The sequence below is a fragment of the Hyperolius riggenbachi genome, chromosome 5 (genome assembly GCF_040937935.1).
Source record: "Hyperolius riggenbachi isolate aHypRig1 chromosome 5, aHypRig1.pri, whole genome shotgun sequence".
NCBI lineage: Eukaryota > Metazoa > Chordata > Amphibia > Anura > Hyperoliidae > Hyperolius > Hyperolius riggenbachi.
The window spans coordinates 308347138-308365615 of record NC_090650.1 but is presented as its reverse complement, the minus strand read 5'-3'; the positions used below and the strand labels follow the sequence as shown (position 1 = coordinate 308365615).

The 18478-nt window shown below is 42.9% G+C and overlaps 1 protein-coding gene across 7 annotated transcripts in view; it reads left to right on the top strand.

The window, feature by feature from the left end:
* Nucleotides 1–18478, top strand: part of ANKRD12 (ankyrin repeat domain 12) — a 234739-nt gene that overhangs the window by 126111 nt on the left and 90150 nt on the right. For 5 of the 7 annotated variants that reach the window (XM_068237176.1, XM_068237179.1, XM_068237175.1 and 2 more), the window contains exon 4: nt 5635–5703. The exons of the other annotated variants lie outside the window; for them this stretch is intronic. In XM_068237176.1, coding sequence (XP_068093277.1) covers nt 5635–5703 — 69 coding nt within the window. The remainder of the gene's footprint in view (nt 1–5634; nt 5704–18478) is intronic. 7 annotated transcript variants of the gene reach the window in all.

Genomic DNA, 18478 nt, shown 5'->3' with positions numbered 1-18478 from the left:
GTGTAGGGAGTATTGGTTTGTATTGCAGAGAATTAAAATGTATCCATGATTATATTGGTGGACATTTAAACAGATTCCAGATCACTACAAAACCTCCAGCACAAAAACTAGTTTAAACACATATAAATGATTGAGATAAATACAAGGAAATATGGGAACCATGGTTAAAGGACCAATTTCATGAAAAGTTATAACATTTTAAAGCACATTTGCATGCATGTAAAATGCACTGTAAATTACCTTGTTCCTATGTCAATGTCATTTAGAGTAGATTATAAAGTTTTGGACTGGTCCATCTCCTCGTGGGATTTTTGGTTCATCCCATATTCTTTACAAAAACACACCATAAGGACCTGTACAAAGATGGTGACCTGCCCATCTCTTACATGCACCCTTTTCTGGCAGTAAAGCAGATCATATACGTATTGATTTCCCTGTTTGAGTTCCAGCAGATCGAGTTGATTAAAATTAATGATTAAGCCAGATGAAAAATCTGTTGTTTGGAGGCGAGCTGGGAGCAGCAGTAGATTGATGGCCCTTAGCCGTGCACTGCAGCAAACAGTGTAATGCTGTGGTTCCATCGATTTTTCTATAGATTTAATGAGATCAAAGCGGGATCTATAATTTTGCTACATTGGGTGGCAGTCTGTGTGTGGCCACTTTTAGACTTTGCGGCTGCCATGCGGGGGGAGCGGTGAAAATAATGGAATTTCTGAGAATCTCTCATGAGAGAAGGCCTAGTCTGAAACCTGTGAGATTTTTACAGCCTAGTGTAAGTGACAGCAACATAGCAAAAAAGGAATTCATAGGTAATTTTACTCTGGGATGTAATGCATAATGTATATAAATCTCTACACATGTATTTTACATTTTTTTTCATAATAGTGGACTGGTCATTTAAATATCTCATACAACCTGGTAATTGGTCCAGGATAAATTAGAACACAGGCTCCATATTTCAAAGCTTGGGCTCTTACGTTTTCAGATTTCCTATGCATGTCCACTCATAAGCTAATAAGTGGCACAAGAATACTTTGTGTATCTGAAGTGGAAGAGTGGCTTCCTGGATCCCACAGGTCCAGCGAAGGGTCTTTTTTCTTGTGGCTGGGCTCCCAATTGTGGATCAGCGCATCCAGACTGGGTATGCACAAGTAAGGTCCGTCCATTAGAACAAGCATGGAGGAAAAAAGCCATACAAGAGTGGATTTATTCTACTGGGAACACATGGACTTTACTCGTGCATGCCAGTCATGATGCACACCTGCATGGCTACTAGATGTGGAAAGGACCCTGTGCTGGAACAGTGGGCTCAACTAGGATCCAGGAAAGCCTCTGGACTAACCAGAGGTTTCCAGCTACAGAGATGAATATCTAACTAGAGCCCTTCCCCTTTATGCTGGGAATACACAATGAGTGTTTTCGATTGATTTTCGCTTCTATAGAAATCATTCAGAAAAACTTATAAAAATGAGATCGGACCTGTCAAATTATCTATCAAGCCATCTGTCTGCGGGAAAAACTCAACGTGTATTCCCAGCATTAGAGGTTTGCTTTAAGTAGCTCCAGCGGCTGCTGGAGAGATACGCAAACAGCGCACTTCACTTACATCAGACTGGCTCCAACTGACGGAAGTAACGGGACCCGATGCCGAAGCTGCGGACAGCGGAAGGATGGTGGCGTGGGAGCCATCAGAGCGGATGGGGCTGGAGGAAGCCCCAGGTATGTACAAAAAGATTGCTTTTTATCAGCTCTGAGTCACTTTAAAGGGGTTCTTTTCTAGTTAGACAAATAATTACACTGGTGCCGGCGGCGGGAGCCAGCGCATCGGAAGAGGACGGCGCAGGACATTTCGGCTGCAGGGGGCCGATAGAAGCCCCAGGTAAGTGGCAGTTTTCGTTTTTAAAACACTAAACAGAACCCCTTTAAGCTATTATTTGAGTGTCATCCGACTTCTAATAATATTACACCTGACATATTTCCTGTTTTGTTGTTCTCCTACTTGTTTTATGTCTTATATTTTTTTTTTTTATATATGTTGCTATGCATATATGATTGGTAATTTCAGTGAACTTGAGTAAGGGAAAAAATTGGATGGCTATCGAGCAAGGTTCAAAACAAATTGTTCTTTTAACTAGTGCAAATCCTACTGTTCCTTATGTATCAAATGTTTTGCAATGTTTTTTTCCCCCTCTCTGTATTTGCAATCTGTCTGAAATCAGCTGCAACAAGGCTGTAAACATGGGAGACAGATAAGTGACATGTACATAAAGTGGAAGGAAGATTTGAGTGCTGTAGGTGATACTCTTTATTTGCATTAACAGTATTTTCTTGAAGGATTAGCGTTCAGTAGTTATAATCCCTTCTTTAGATTCATAAACCTCTTGTTTCACAATTCTACTGTTCAAAAAAAACAGTAAGGTGTACACCAAAACCCGCTAGCAGATCCGCAAAATGCTAGCAGATTTTGAAACGCTTTTTCTTATTTTTCTGTAGCGTTTCAGCTAGCGTTTTGCGGTTTTGTGTAGCGGTTTTGGTGTAGTAGATTTCATATATTGTTACAGTAAAGCTGTTACTGAACAGCTTCTGTAACAAAAACGCCGGCAAAACCGCTCTGAACAGGCGTTTTTCAGAGCGGTTTGCGTTTTTCCTATACTTAACATTGAGGCAGAAACGCATCCGCAATCCAAAATCTGCAGCAGCCCGGGAGTATGCGTTTCTGCAAAACGCCTCCCGCTCTGGTGTGCACCAGCCCATTGAAATACATTACCCTAGCGGATCCGCACCCGCAAGCAGATCGCAAACTGCAGCGGAAACGCTCCGGTGTGCACTAGGCCAAAGAACACATTCTGCTGTTTAATGTGGGGCTGTTGGCATAAATAAACATGCACATAATGATTAGCACTTGTAGTATTTAACTTTAATTGTGATGCTATAAGTGCACATTTACGGTAAGCCTACAGTCAAGAGGTGATCTGGGGGTTAATGTTCTTGTTTTTTGCTCTTATCACGGTGTCCCACACTGTATGGAAAGTCATTCTGAATATTTACAACCTGAAGTTGGGATTTCTACAGGATGGACTCCAAGACTTCTCATCAACCTGTTTAACCACATTCTGTAGTTACAGGGGTTGTGCAGTGATTCTTCTGTGTTTTGTGTTCTTCTTTTTTATTAGTTTTAGCAGTAAAAAAAACCTAAAAAACTTAATTTATTTTTTTTTCTTTAACGACAATCATCTGAATTGTTCCAAAAGAAAGGTTGATGCGCCAAATGGCTTCTCTGGCAAGTGTTGATACTACAACAGAAAAGTTTTGTTTCTGTATGGTAGAAACAAAGTCCATGGTTAACAGAGGGGCTTCACGCCAGTTCAGGAGACCTTCCACAGTGTTTGACGCCTGTTTACTACATCAGTAGCGAAAATTGCATTGCGGTTTGCCAAACCTGGTACCAGCAGATGGAACTTAAAATATTGATCATGCTCCAAAGAGAACACAAAGTATTGTTTGAAAAGTATTTTCTTGGCTGCCTCTAACAGAATAGAGAAGTAAAATGTGTTTGCAGATACTACACTTTACATTTAGAAATGGTAAATACCAAGTGATGTTAATGTTGCCGTAAATGCTAAACGTGCTTTATCCTAGAAAAGCATAAGGGCATTTTCACTCAGAAAATCGCAAAATTAAATTGCTAAGCGATTGCATAATTTTTTTTTTCTTTATTTGTATTTATATTTTTTTTAAGCAAGCAATTTCTCACAACGATTTTACTTTTCCAGCATTTGTACAAAATCAATTGCAGTCTCTGTAAAAAGACTACATGCAGCTCATTTGTGATTTTTAAAGAAACCTGGGGGGGGGATGGGGGGGGTAGAATGTGGAGTTTTACTTACCTGGAGCTTCTTCCTGCCCCCACTGAAAGATCACCTAGTGTGTATGTATGGCCCTGGCCACGCACTGCTGTGATTGAGCTCCAGGGGCCAGGAGCGTTCTGAGCATGCAAGTCTCTATGAACTTTTCAAGTGCTGAATGCTCCTGGCAATGGGAGTGCAACTGAGGAGGCACATGCGCAGTAGGCCGCAACTAGCAGATCTTTTGGAGGGGACCCAGGTACACTGAAGGGGATTGGGAGGACTCAAAGGGAGCTGACAGACTGTGTGTGTGTGGGGGGGGGGGGGGGGGCTGGAAGAGGCCCCAGGCTAGTAAAACTCCAATCCTCTCTCCCACCTCGAGTATCCTTTAAGAAAAACAAATTGCTCTAGTGTGAAACGCTAAGGGCCCGAGCTCTCTGGCACAGTTGTGTCCACTTCTGTCCGCTTGTCAACATCTGTGAGGGCTGGAACCCACTAGAGTGATTTATTTTTTTTTTTTTTAGTGTTTAGGGAGCGATTCAAAACGCTAGCGATTTCCCTAAACGCTCAGCTAATGTTAATGAATGGGTCAAATTCCACTGGAGCAATTACCAAGATCGCAAACGCAGGACATGCAGCATTTTTAGCGTTTCTGCAATGTAAAGTATATACACGCTGGTGTAAACGCTTGTCAAAACACAGAGCGATTTTGCTAGCGTTTTTAAATTACTGCACACTGTAAAAAAATTGAAATTGATTGAAAGGACTCATCAGATTTAAAAACGCTAATCGCTACACAATCGCTGGCAAAACACTTACACTTTTTAAAATCGCTACCGAAATCGTCAGAAAATGCTCATGAAATCGATTACAAAACGCTCATTAAGGGCTGGAACCCACAGGAGCGCTTTTGGCAGCGTTTTGGCAGCACTGCGATACGCTAGCAGTTTGCCAAAACGCTGGACTAATGTTAATGGATGGGGCAACTTCCACAGGAGCGTTTGCGTTTCTCAGAAACGCAAACGCAGGACATGCAGCATTTTGGGAGCGTTAGCGCTTCAATGTAAAGTATTGAACCGCTAGCGGAAACGCTCAGCAAAACCTAAACTGAGCGGTTTTGCTAGCGTTTTGCGGTTCAGCACACTGTAACAAAATGAAAAATAATTCACAGGACCAATCAGGATAAAAACGCAAAACGCAAAACGCTAGGCACCCGCTGGGGAAAAAAATACAATGTTGCAAAACACGACCAAAAACGCGCATGAATCCGCTTGCAAACCGCTCAGACAAAACGCTAGCGGTTGCGTTTTGCGTTTGCGGTTTTCAGTGGGTTCCAGGCCTTAAACCGCTAGCGATTAGCGATAGCTTTTTGTAATGGGTTCCAGGCCTAACATTGATTTGTAACTGAAAAGCGGACACAACTGTGTCAGTGGGTTCAGAGCCCAATAAGGTTACGTAGTCAAAGTGCATTTATAATCACAGGCAATCTGAAAATCTCTGAAAAGCCCTTGCAGTGTAAAATACAGTGTAGTGATGGCTCTTTCTGCCTTTCCCACTAGCATGTGGCATCCTATCTCTCAAATGTTAATTGATTTCCTAACTGGTTACTACACTCTTCTGTTTTCCTTGCTGAAGAAATGTGAGTTATTAATAAGATTCCAACCCCTTTCAAGCACACGTTGCCTCCCAATTGTAGCCATTGCTTTCTCTTTTATACCTGTGCTATAAAACTGTCCTCTACTTTACTTGTTTCCTTTCTCCCTTCTTTCCTGTGCCTTTAAACCTGCAGATTCTGAAGCAGGACACACAAGTGAAAACTGGGGCGATCGAATAACGTCCTCATACAGCACAAATGCAGGTAACATTTACTGTGCATCTGTTATGCAGCACGTTTTTCCATCTCAGTATGAACTTGCACTGCATAGGTTTTAGGGAAGAGATGTACGTCATATGGTGAGGTAGAAGATTTTACAGAGAAGACTACTGAAATAATATATAGTCCTGACAGACCTGAACATGTAACGTTAACAAGTCAGGACCGTGCAGCTGTGGCCAGGCCAAGATCAAATGGCCTAATCTGAAAAGTAATTGTTCTTTTTACATCCTGAAAGTGCTGTTCTTGAGTCTAGTGTAACAGTCTGTGACCCTGAATACCTTCCATGGTTTTCAAGTGAGCAGGTCAGGGAATATATTCTAGCCTTACCTACTCTCATCTGATTGTATATGCCTAACCCCCTTGTGAAGACAACTGAGCTTGCTTTTACCTTTCTGGACATGCACAGAAAAGCCCTCATTGGTGGTTTGACAGAACACGTTGGAGGAAGGAACCCTCATGTTAGACAAGTCTGTGGAGAGGAGAATATCCTGCAAGGTTTCCCTGTTTGGTATAATTAGGGTGTTCCCCAGCATCTGTACTCGCTGGGTCAATTCTATCATCAGTATTTCAGGCTAGGGGCTCTTTCACAATACATGCGCTGCAGTGTTATGACGCAATCAAGGGTATGTACAGTCAAACACGCACACACAGACCTACCGCCTCGGCCAGCAATTAGCCTGGCAGATTGATGCAGCCAAGTGCCAGCCCGAGGGCATTGTCTCTCTACCCACCCTCCCTGCAACAGAACATGCCCCTAGCCTGTGAGCTTGCAATGTGTCTGTACAGTGTCAGCCCTGCAATGTCGACTGAGTGAAGAGTCCCTGCCGACTGACATGCCTTATACGTTTGTACGAGACTTAACATTACCTCTCTCTACAGAACCAGTTGTCTCTTCAATTGCTATCTACACAGATATTTCACCTGTAGATGCTAAAGTGAACATACATGCTCTGATTTTTCCATTTGATTCCCAGCCAATTCAATTACTTTATTCAAATCTGCCAGTCATCTGTTTCTCCAACATATCCAATTAGGCCATGTTGGAAAATCTCTGTTCAATGGGAGCAGGAAACAAGCGGTGGGAGATTGATGGCCCTTAGCGTTGCTATGATAGATTACTGCTGAAACTGAATTTGTTGAGAAGGAAATGGATTGATCACTATCCAATATAACTCCAATCATATGAGGATTGATTGCTTTGGCATATCAGGTCTTACTCAACCTGTGTATTGCCAGTTCTTGATAGACTTTTCCAGTTATGCTAGGAACACAACATACAATTTTCTGGCACACTTACCTGCCAGATCTATTATTTTCAACCTGTTCGATCTGAATTTCGATCGATTTTCATAGAAGTGAATGAAAAACGATTGGAAAATCAATTAAGATTCAGATTGGACTTGTTGGAAATAATCGATCTGATAGGTAAATCTGCCAGAAAATTGTATGGTGTGTACCTAGCATTAGGGACACTGACCGTAGTAACCCCATCACACGCAAATTGTAACTAGTAAACATTTTATTTAAAACTGTGGTGGAATGTGATTGTAATTCGATCTCTTTGGTTGACCGATATCAGCCATTTCAGCATCTTCTAACTAAAAGCATCATTTATTTGTTCATTAAACTATTTTTTCAGCTGAAACCTTGATCTGCCTGGCTGGATTCTTTCAGATGAAGGAATTCAGTTGAACTCCAATCACGACTGCTTTGCCACATCTTCAACCAAAGTTTGTCAGCTGGAGCAGTCTAGGCTTTTTGACTAGACATTGCACATGTTGCAGATAAAACGTCCACAGTCTAGTGTTTATATCATTGTCCAGTGCTTGCCAACCTCTCATTTGCAGATTAAAGTATCATTTTATCCAGCTTTTTAGTTTGTGGTTGCAGACAAAAGTTAGTACTTCTGCTGTTTATAAACCATACGGACTTGCTATCTTATTTCTCTTTACAGTTCCCAGTAGGGTAGCTGCATTATTGAGTCCAGTCTGCGGCACCTTAGAACTGAGATACATTGTTCACTGTCAAAGTTTGTTTTCTTTTGAGATATATATATATATATATATATATATATATATATATATATATTTTAACCATTACTTTGTGGTAAGCCAGTAAAGGAGGTTGGGAAAATGTCAGTTACTGGCAGCTAGTAGTATTGTGACAGGAAGAAGAAAGCTGTCTTTGCTAACTGCCAGTTTTTGAAGATAGTGTCTTCATCTGTCGAATGTTGTCGGAGGAAGTGTGGTGCTGAAATGTTTTTGAGGCTGAAAGGTAAGGGCCTTTTTCCACTAGCTTGCGATTTGCTTCTGATCGCAAATCGCAAGGTACATTAAACTAAGGGAAACTGCAGCAGCAATTTCCATTATTGCGATCCGATTGCGATGCGATTTTGGTCAAAGCGCAATCGTCGTCCTGACGCGTTTTGTATGCGATTGAGCTGGACTATGAGTATAGTAGCTCAATCGCAATCGTATGGTGGAAATTGAAACGCGATTGCGATCGGAATCGCAATCGCATTTCATAGTGGAAAAGAGCCCTAACCTAGATCTCTTCATGATGGCAAGGCTAGTGAGCAGTGTGGTTTAGGACCGAAGGCAGAATCCAAGAGAATATTTGAATATGGACATAAGTAATGGATGTGGAGGAAACTTTTTGGGTAGCCTACGAACACCGTCGCTATGTTGGTATCTGCCATATTGGATTCACCTCAATTTTTCAGATGGGACAAGGGTGATATAGTACATGCTTTAGGGTAGAATGTGAGGCTGATGCCTATGAGAGAGGATAGCTCTGATTGGCTGTCGGAGGAAAAAGGGAAGTAACAAAAATAAATAAAAAATAGAGAAATGTATTTAAAAGAAAATACAAATAAAAAAATAAACAAACATGCCAGCAGCGATCAGAGCCCACCAACAGAAAGCTGTTGGTGGGCAGAAAAGGTGGTGGGGGGGTAATCACTTGTGTGCTAAGTAGTATGGCTCTGCAGCGAGCTATTAAAGCTGCAGAGCACTAAATTGTAAAAAATAGCCTGATCACTAGGGGGGTGTAAGCCTATGGTCCTGAAATGGTTAAACAAAGTGTTGGGACAATCTAATTCTAGGTACACAGGTGCAATTTTCTGACAGATTTACTGTCAGATTGATCATTTCCAACAGGTCCGATCTGATTTCTGATTTTCCATAGAAGTGAACGGAAAATCAATCGGATATCAGATCTGACTTGTTGGAAATAATCGATAAGGGGGGGGCGTGTCCGCAGCTCGCTCATGTTAGACGCGTAGTTGCGGAGCTCCGCATCCAGACCTCTAAAGCGACTTCCAAAGCGCACATTTTTGCCCCAAAACACCCGCAGCGATGGAGGAGACCCCGATGGTCCTTGAGGCGTCATTTAAAAGAAAGATGGGGAACCCAAAGCCACAGAAATTGCCCGAAATATTCGCGGGCATCCAAGCCCGCTCAGCAAGCAAAGATGGCGCCGGCTCCCGCCCTCCCACAGCTCCACACAGAACCAACACGGCGGACAACTTACCCGCACCACAGGGAGGAGATTCCACACCGGACACAGCATCGCCATCATCCCGCAGCCCGGTAAAATCCCGCCAAAGGACTGAATCCTCCGCAGACCAGGTAGGACAGGCACTACACACAGGTCCCCATGCAGCAGAAGCGGCAGCAGCAGCAGCTACGCCCATAGAGCTGTTCCAGGCCTCAGATCAAATACTAACGCAGACCTGCATGAAAGACATGCTCCTGTCTCTCAAAGTGTCTCTCACACTAGAATTTACAGCCATAACGAACAACCTGCAGCAATCAATCTCCGCTCTAGGAGACAGAGTAGCTAAAAACGAAGAAAGCATTGCAGCCCTTACGGTGGAACACAATAAAACAGTAGATTGCATGGATGAAACGCAGATTGACATCATATGGCTGAAAACAAAGGCGGCAGACCTTGAAGACCGCAACCGCCGCTGTAACCTAAAGTTCAGAGGTATAGATGAAGCGGTTACTACACCTCAACTCAGAGAATATGTCACAAAGCTCACCAAAACAGCACTGCCCCAGCTAGCTGACATCGAAGCGGCAATCGAAAGAGTACATAGACTACCGAAACCTGCCAACCTGCCTAACACAATCCCGAGGGATGTAATCTGTTGCTATCAGTTTTATACCACCAAAGAAAGCCTGCTGCAAGCCATACGATCCAAAGGGGCCCTCCCTGAACCTTTCAACAATATTGCCTTATACTCCGATCTTTCCCAAGCCACGCTGGCCAAACGCAAAGAACTCCAGCCGATAACCAAAATTCTCCGAGATCATAAAATCATGTATCGCTGGGGATTCCCCACCAAACTACTAATATCGAATGGCGGAAAAATCACATCCATTATGTCCAACGCAGAGGGCTTTAAACTGCTCAAAGCCTGGAACCTTCCTCTACCAGAACCTGCAAAAAGATCCTCTCGCTCAGGGGAACCCTCCAAAATCACCCAAGAATGGCAGACCATCTCCTAAGAGGTCATGGAACACAATAAGAGAGTTCTCCCCATAGTTCCGAGCTGGACACCCACCTGAGGCCAATAAGGGCCCAGCTCATGCCCCCACCAGGAGACCTCTGCTACAGCCCAGATCAAGTAGAGACCTTACTAACAACATCCAAAAGCCACTTACCCCTTTCGGTCACCCCAGTCTTCTCAAATGATCTACCTCCTCTCACTCCTCCCCTCTCTCCCAAGCCAGGAGCCTACCATATCCAATTGCTTCCCTTTCTCCTTGGAAAGCAAACATCTCATCATGGCATACCTGAAAGATGGCCTTAAAGATTACCTCAATAAACGCCAGAGGATTAAATAATCCTGTAAAGAGACACTCTCTATGGAAAGAGACCCTAGCCCTCAACACAGACCTTCTATTTGTCCAGGAGACCCATCTACTAGATAACCAATCCTACCTCTGTCATCACCCTTCCTACTCCCAAATCATTTTTAACAATTTTAGTAAAAAAAAAAAGGGGGGTCTTAATAGCTTTCCACAATAACTTAGCAGTAACAATCCACTCTACAGAGAAAGACCCCCAGGGCCGCTACCTACTTCTAATAGGAACTATTAACAATGTGGAAGTCACACTTCTTAACCTCTACGCCCCGAATACAGGACAATACAAGTTTATCAAAAAACTAATCCTTAAAGTCAAAGCCGTACAAAAAGGCTCCCTTATAATAGGAGGAGACTTCAATACTGTCGCAGACCAGCTCCTAGACTCTTCCAGCCGCCACCGAAGACCGTCCAACGCCGTGGCCAAACTATTACATAAGGAGGACATATACGATCCTTGGAGGGCCACCCACAGCTCAGAAAAGGACTTCACCTTCTTTTCCCATGTCCACAACAGCTACACAAGAATCGACTTTTTCCTGACAGACCGCCATTCCTTACAGGCCGTCCGGAAAGCAGGAATCCACACCATCTCCTGGTCTGACCATGCCCCAATTACCCTAGAGCTAAATCTTTCACCATATACCAAAAAACCCTCACTGTGGAGATTAAATTCTCATATCCTTACTATGAACAACAACGCCAAATGCATTGCTGATCACATTAATGAGTATTTCACATTCAATGAGACGGGGGAAGTTAGAGGGAGCACAATATGGCTAGCCCACAAAGCCTACATCAGAGGCCTCCTTATAAAATTAACTTCAGCAGCAAAGAAAGCCAAAACTGCCAAAGTATCAGACATTCTATCCAAAATTAGGTCCGCAGAGACAGAAAATAAGGCAAACCCCACTCCATCCCTCACTAAAGATCTTTTTCATCTACGCCATCAGCTCAGAATGGAACTCACTGATGAATATGAGTTCCATCTTTCCAGATTAAAATTTGACTACTACCACCAGCACAATAAAGCTAGTCCCTTACTGGCCAAATTAATCAAAAATAGACAAGCCAAAGCTAGAATTCACAAACTAGTCCACCCTTTCACTAAGAAATCACTAACCAACCCCCAAGACATAGCAAATGCGTTCAGTGACTTCTACAACTCCCTATACAACTTGAAAGACGACCCCAACACCCCTCAACCAAATCCATCAATCATAGGAAAATTTCTGAACCAAATTAATTTACCTTCTATTACCAAACAACAAAAACAGACCCTCAATTCTCCAGTCTCTGTCTCTGAGGTACTAAACACCATTAACAAATCAAAACTCCATAAGTCTCCAGGACCAGATGGCTTCTCAAATGAATACTTTAAAACCTTTGCCGCTATACTAGCTCCGAAACTTACCTCGCTATTCAACGAATTTATTTCTCAAGGCCACATCCCCCAAGAATTCACAAGAGCAATCATCTCAGTAATTCCGAAACAAGGAAAAGACACCTCCTCTCCCTCAAACTTCCGCCCGATATCTCTCCTAAACTGTGACCTAAAGCTTTACTCAAAAATCATAGCAAACCGCCTGTTTACTATCCTTCCAGAACTACTTGCTTTAGACCAAGTGGGGTTCACATATGGTAGACAAGCAGCCGATGGCACTCGCAAGGTCATCAACATCCTACACAAGGTAGGATCCTGTCGGAGGCCTTCCCTCCTCCTTGCTTTGGATGTGGAGAAGGCCTTCGACAGGGTCCACTGGGGATTCTTGGAACAGATACTAATTAAATTTGGCCTAAGCGGATCTATACTTAAAGCCATCCTAGCACTCTACCAGAACCCATCAGCACAAGTTAATGTTTCCGGATGTTTATCGAAGCAATTTAGGATCTCCAATGGAACACGCCAAGGTTGCCCCCTCTCCCCTCTAATCTTTGTCCTAGTGATGGAGTCCCTTGCAGAACACATAAGGTCGAACCCAAATATAAAAGGCATCCCCTTCCACCATTCAGAGCAAAAAATCAATCTGTTTGCGGACGATGTCCTGCTTTCAATAACCGAACCCCTCACTTCAATACCCCACATCAACAAAGTTCTTAGAGATTTCTCAGAAGCCTCACTGTACAAGGTCAATGAGAACAAATCCTTAGTAATGGGAATAAATGTCTCCCCTCAGCTCAAAACAAAAATAACAAACATCTCCCCTTTCCCTTGGGCAAAACACACAATCCCATATCTTGGGGTGAACATTCCCCCCAAGACCAGTGAACTATATACCTGTAATTTCCCTCCTCTACTGAATTCAATTAAAAATGACCTCACCCACCTCGCCACTTATGAATTCTCCCTCGCAGGTAAAATCGCGGCCTACAAAATGTCGGTCTTCCCGAAAATTCTCTATTACTTTAGGACCCTCCCAATCCCGATACACTACCAGTTCTTCCGCAACCTTCGCAAAATTGTTCTACAATACCTGTGGAAAAACAAGAAACACAGGATATCATATAACTCATTGATAGCGCCAACCCCACTAGGAGGCTTTGGTCTTCCAGACCCTTATCAATACTACATCGCATCTATAATAGATATGTCTAAAACTTGGCTACCACACGCTCCCAATAAAACTTGGGCATCACTAGAAAGCGAGCAATCTGATGTCCCCCTCCAAGACTACTTAAATCTAATATGGGCCTCACAACCCACCCCCAAAACCACACACCCAACCATTTTAGCTACCTCATCCTCTTGGAAAACCCTAATGAAAGCTTCCAAAAATAAGGTAGAAGCGCCACCAGCAAAAATCCCATTAACAGCCCTTAAATCCATGTTTCCTCAGATCAACATAAAACCGTGGATAGAGGCGGGAATCCTCTTAATTAACGATCTCTTTATACAATCCTCCCTAGTCTCCTTCTCATTCCTAAAATGGAAATATAAATTAGAAGATAAAGAACTATACACCTATCTCCAAATAGCGCATCTGAATAGCAAAAGGCCCATCATATTTAAAACTCTCCCACAAAAACTATGGGACCTAATTTTACCCCGCTGCTCTCCTCCCAAATCAACAGGCCTCATCTCACAGTGGTATAAATTTAGCAATTCCACAAACCCAAGCCCACTCCAGAATGCAATTAAATTATGGGCACCAACCCCACAATTTGTTCTGACAACAGACATGATACACAAGGCATTAGCAGACTTAAAACTCCACTCGAAATGTATCACTCACTTAGAAACTTCAAAGAAACTTTTATATACCTGGTATCTCACCCCCACGACCCTTGCCAAATTCTCCCCCCAACACTCCCCCTTGTGCTGGAGAGCCTGTAATCTTCAAGGCTCCCTACATCACATCATGTGGGATTGTCCGTTCATAGAACCTTTTTGGACACTCATATTCAAAATAATCTCCTTAATAACAGGCCGAACAGTACCTCCAAATCCATTACTAGGTCTTTTACTAGTAGGCCTCGACTCAATTCCAAAACCCTATAAAACCTCTGTCACACATTTAATTTGCGCTGCGAGGCAACTCATCCTATCCAATTGGAAAGACACAGTGATCCCCTCGATCCTACACCTACGCAACCTAACGGACCACAACCTCAAGATGGAAACACTCTTCCTCAGGCGTGCCCACCCAGGGCAAAACCTGGACCATCTTCTAATCCCATGGGAACAGATTCTCCCCCAACTACCAACTACACTTGAACATTAGCACTTCCCATAATTGCAGACACACTGATGCCCCGTCATTCAACTGCTTCCAAGCCCCTGGCAATACCATCCCCCTACCAATCCCCCCCCCCACTCTGGTTTTGGTAGATCACACTAAGGGCTGCTGATGGGTCCACAGATAGGACCCACTCTGGTGCAGCTCATCTGCAAAAAGGCACGATGAAAAGGGTAAGACAACCACTCTCCTTCAGAAAGCAGAGTTAGCACGTCTTGATCACTGTAGCCTGCTCCACCACCCAAATAGCTTGTTATTTGAGTTATTACTTATATCTTTGCAAGCTAATTTCATGTTACTATATAGCATGTTCTTAAACTCGTTAAATTTATCGATTGTTTATAACGGTTTACATGTTACAACCATTTCTAATGTTATTGTATCCTTTTTGAAAAATTTCAATAAAAACCTATTGGAGAAATAATCGATAAGACAGTAAATCTGTCAGAAAATTGCATTGTGTGTACCTAGCATAAGTTTTAAGTATTAGCATACCTTTGTTTTTTATGTACACCAGAGATGCATTTTAACTAAACTGCTGTAAAGTACCTGTTAAATAGAAATCAAAACTAGTCCATGTTAAGAGTACTCGTAGAGGGTACAGACAGGAACAAAGAACATCCATCAAGCCCTAGGCAATCTAACTGTGAGTAAAGTGGCCCATACACCTAATGATTTTCCCGCCGATATACAGCAGATTCGATCACTGTGATCGAATCTGCTGAGAAATCGTTGCGCAAACACTGACAGAACGATCGATTTCCGTTCGAAATCAATCATTCCCGTCGATCCGTCCGTGCGGAACATTTTGCTCAATCGCGGCGGGTCGGGAGTGCGTCGATAGCGGCGTTCGAATGCCCGACGACCGACGCTCGCTGCAATACATTACCTGTTCCGCCGGCGCGTGTCTCCGCTCTCTCCGCTGTCTTCTTCTCCGCACTGGGCTCCGAGTCCGGCTGGCTTTACTGAACTTCACTTCCTGTCCCGGCAGGAAGTTTAAACAGTAGAGCGCCCTCTACTGTTCTCCGGACAGGAAGTTCAGTGAAGCCAGCCGGACTCTGAGCCCAGCGTGGAGAAGAAGACAGCGGAGACCGGGGGACTCGCGCCGGCGGAGCAGGTGATGTATAGCGGGGGAGGGGGGATGCAGCAGCTTCACAGATGGTGAATAGATTTTATGCTAAAATCCATTCACAATCTGTTTGCAGTAAAGTCAGCCATACGATCCCTCTCTGATCAGATTCGATCAGAGAGGGATCTTTCTGTTGGTCGATCAGATGGCAAATCGACCAGTGTATGGCTACCTTTAGATTGATGTACAGGTACTCTGTTGGAGAATGAGGGGATTCTTCTATTACGCATTCTTCATGCATGATCTGAGCCAGGTTTACAGGTGATAGACAACACCTCTGCGGTTAATGTGCACAGCATTCTCATTGGATTCACAACAGCTCTGCGGGTAATGTATATGTATATGTAGAGCGCTGCATAATATGTTGGCGCTTTTCTAAATATAATAAATAAATAAAATAAATATAGTATTACTGTATATCCTTAAATAAAACCACATATCAAATTCATTGATTTCATGAGCAATGAGCTGCATAATGTTGGTGCTTTATAAATACAATAAATAAATAAAGGGAGTGCCTACATTTGCGTAAACCTGCATGAATGCAGAATTATTTGCATGTCCTTGACCATGCATGCTAGTGACAAAACTACATATTGGGGTTTTTTCTGACAGCAGAGATGTTCTTTATTATTTATAACAGGTTCTGGTGTACACAAAGATAATAGTCACAATCAGATATGTATATCTGATGTTAAAATTACGGTGACTGCTTTATTGCAGCAGCACAAATAACTTGTTTTTAATGATTTATTTCATTTTTGTGGACTAAGCATTGCTATTACTATATATATGTTATTTATGGTGACTTTTTTTTATCTGCGAAATAGAACAATTTATCATATTTTTGATTTTAATCACAGTTTAAATGTATTAGGAGTTGGTGCAAAATTGCTCTGACTCCACTCTGCCAGTCATGCGGACAATGTATACATTATTCTTACAATTCCGGTCCAACTTCAAGGATTACTCGGAATTTCTAGCTAATGTAGTATGGGAGGGAGCTATTGCTACTTCATAGGATGTGTTCAAGAATGCAGCATTTCGTCTTGCGCAATATGACATAACTCTTTTGAAATCTTCTGTTTTTCAGTAGAATGTGTTTATTGCGCTTTAATAAACTGATAGTTACGATGTTGTGTTGACATGCAGTTTGGTTTTGATGGAGGTTACTAAAAGTCGCCATAGGGTGGGCTAAGCACTTGGAATTTCTTGCACCCCTGGAGAGTTCTGCATGCGAGGTGTCCGTGCGGTTTGCCCATGTTTTCAGACGTTTCCTCTCCCAATTCAAAAACATTTAGACGTTTTAATTAAAAACTAGTAGAGCAAATTGACCCCAGCATAGGTGTATGGTAGTGGCATTACACTTCTGCACAAAATCCATCAGAAACCTTATCAAACTTGTGGGAAATGGTTGATTCCGTCAATCGATCTGATGGGAAATTGCATGGTGTGTACCAGACATAAAAGAGGCACCACACCGAGATATAGTGGAATCATGTAATACAATATCCAGAGTACCCATATAAAATAAGACACTGCACCTGAATTGTATCGGTCAGCAGCTACGTGGACTAGGCAATCTTCCAATACCTGAAAAAAGACTAGTAAATAAATGTCCACAGCACTAAAATTAAAAGTACCAGTAATACCACTTTTATTGCTTGCAATCTATAGCAAAAATCACAGACCTTAAACTAATAATGATATTCGCACCAGTCCCCTTTAAAATCACAAATTACCTCCATGCATACAAACACATGCAACCACACATGCAATCTCACTGCAGTGAGTTGATGGGGTAAAAAATGGTTAAAATGTATAGGATTTGGTGCTAATATCTTTATTAGTTTAAGGTCTGTGATTTTTTTGCTGTAGATTGCAAGCAATAAAAGTGGTATTACTTTTAATTTTAGCGCTGTGGACATTTATTTACTAATCCAGAGTGCTCAATTTGTTGTGAGTTATCTTTTCAGCATCAGAAACACTGCATATATGTATAAGTAGCTATATATTGGTATACAGCCCTGCCCTCCCAGTGATGTTTAGCCTAGGCTAAGTTATGTTCAGTAAAGTTCCTTTTAGATGTCTACAGCAGTTTGTAATATCGTTTTGTCAAATGTCTAAAAGGCTTCTTTGTTTCTGTATCACGAACACATGGAGTGGACAGAGCATTTACCACTCCCTTCATTCTATATGGTGTTGCGATTTTGCTCATGAACTTCATACTGACTAGTGGATTTGCCCAGCTGAGTGGGCAGAGCCATCCTGGTTCTCTTCAGGATCACCAGCTTGTGTAGCTGTTCTGGATCCTCTTTATGTACTGGTGAGTACTTAGGGCTTTTTAATTAGGTGCATCAGTTTTGTGTTTTCGTTATACAGGTAGTCCCCGGTTTACGAACGACCAGCCGATACGTACGCCGCGACCATAGATCCGCCCCGTCGCAGTGACGTCACGCCGCCGGGGACTACCTCTTCTGCTCTATTTTAAATGCAGAGTAAGCGCAGCGGAAGGTAAATAGAGGACATCTCACCTGATCCTCGGTGGTAGAAGGTCCCATCGTGGTGCCCGGAAGCTGCGCAGCCCGTCCTCTCGCTCCATCCACTGTTCCCCGGCGGCTTCTTATGCGTCGCATAATGACGCAATCAGGAGAAGCCCCCTATTGGCGGCGCCTGCTATTGCGTTATTATGCGACGCATAAGAAGCCGCCAGGGAACAGTGGACGGAGCGAGAGGATGGGCTGCACAGCTTCCGGGCACCACGATGGGACCTTCTACCACCGAGGATCAGGTGAGATGTCCTCTATTTACCATCCGCTGCGCTTACTCTGCATTTAAAACGGGGGCAAAGGTGGCTGTCCCGACTTAAGGACAGGTTCAGGTTAAGAACAAGCGGACAGTCCCTATCTCGTTCGTTAACCGAGGACTACCTGTATCTATTTTTAATACATTGTAGAGGTCAGGGTATGTGGCTTGTTGGTTGTACTGTTTTGTACTTGCATGCTGTGTTCAGAGTA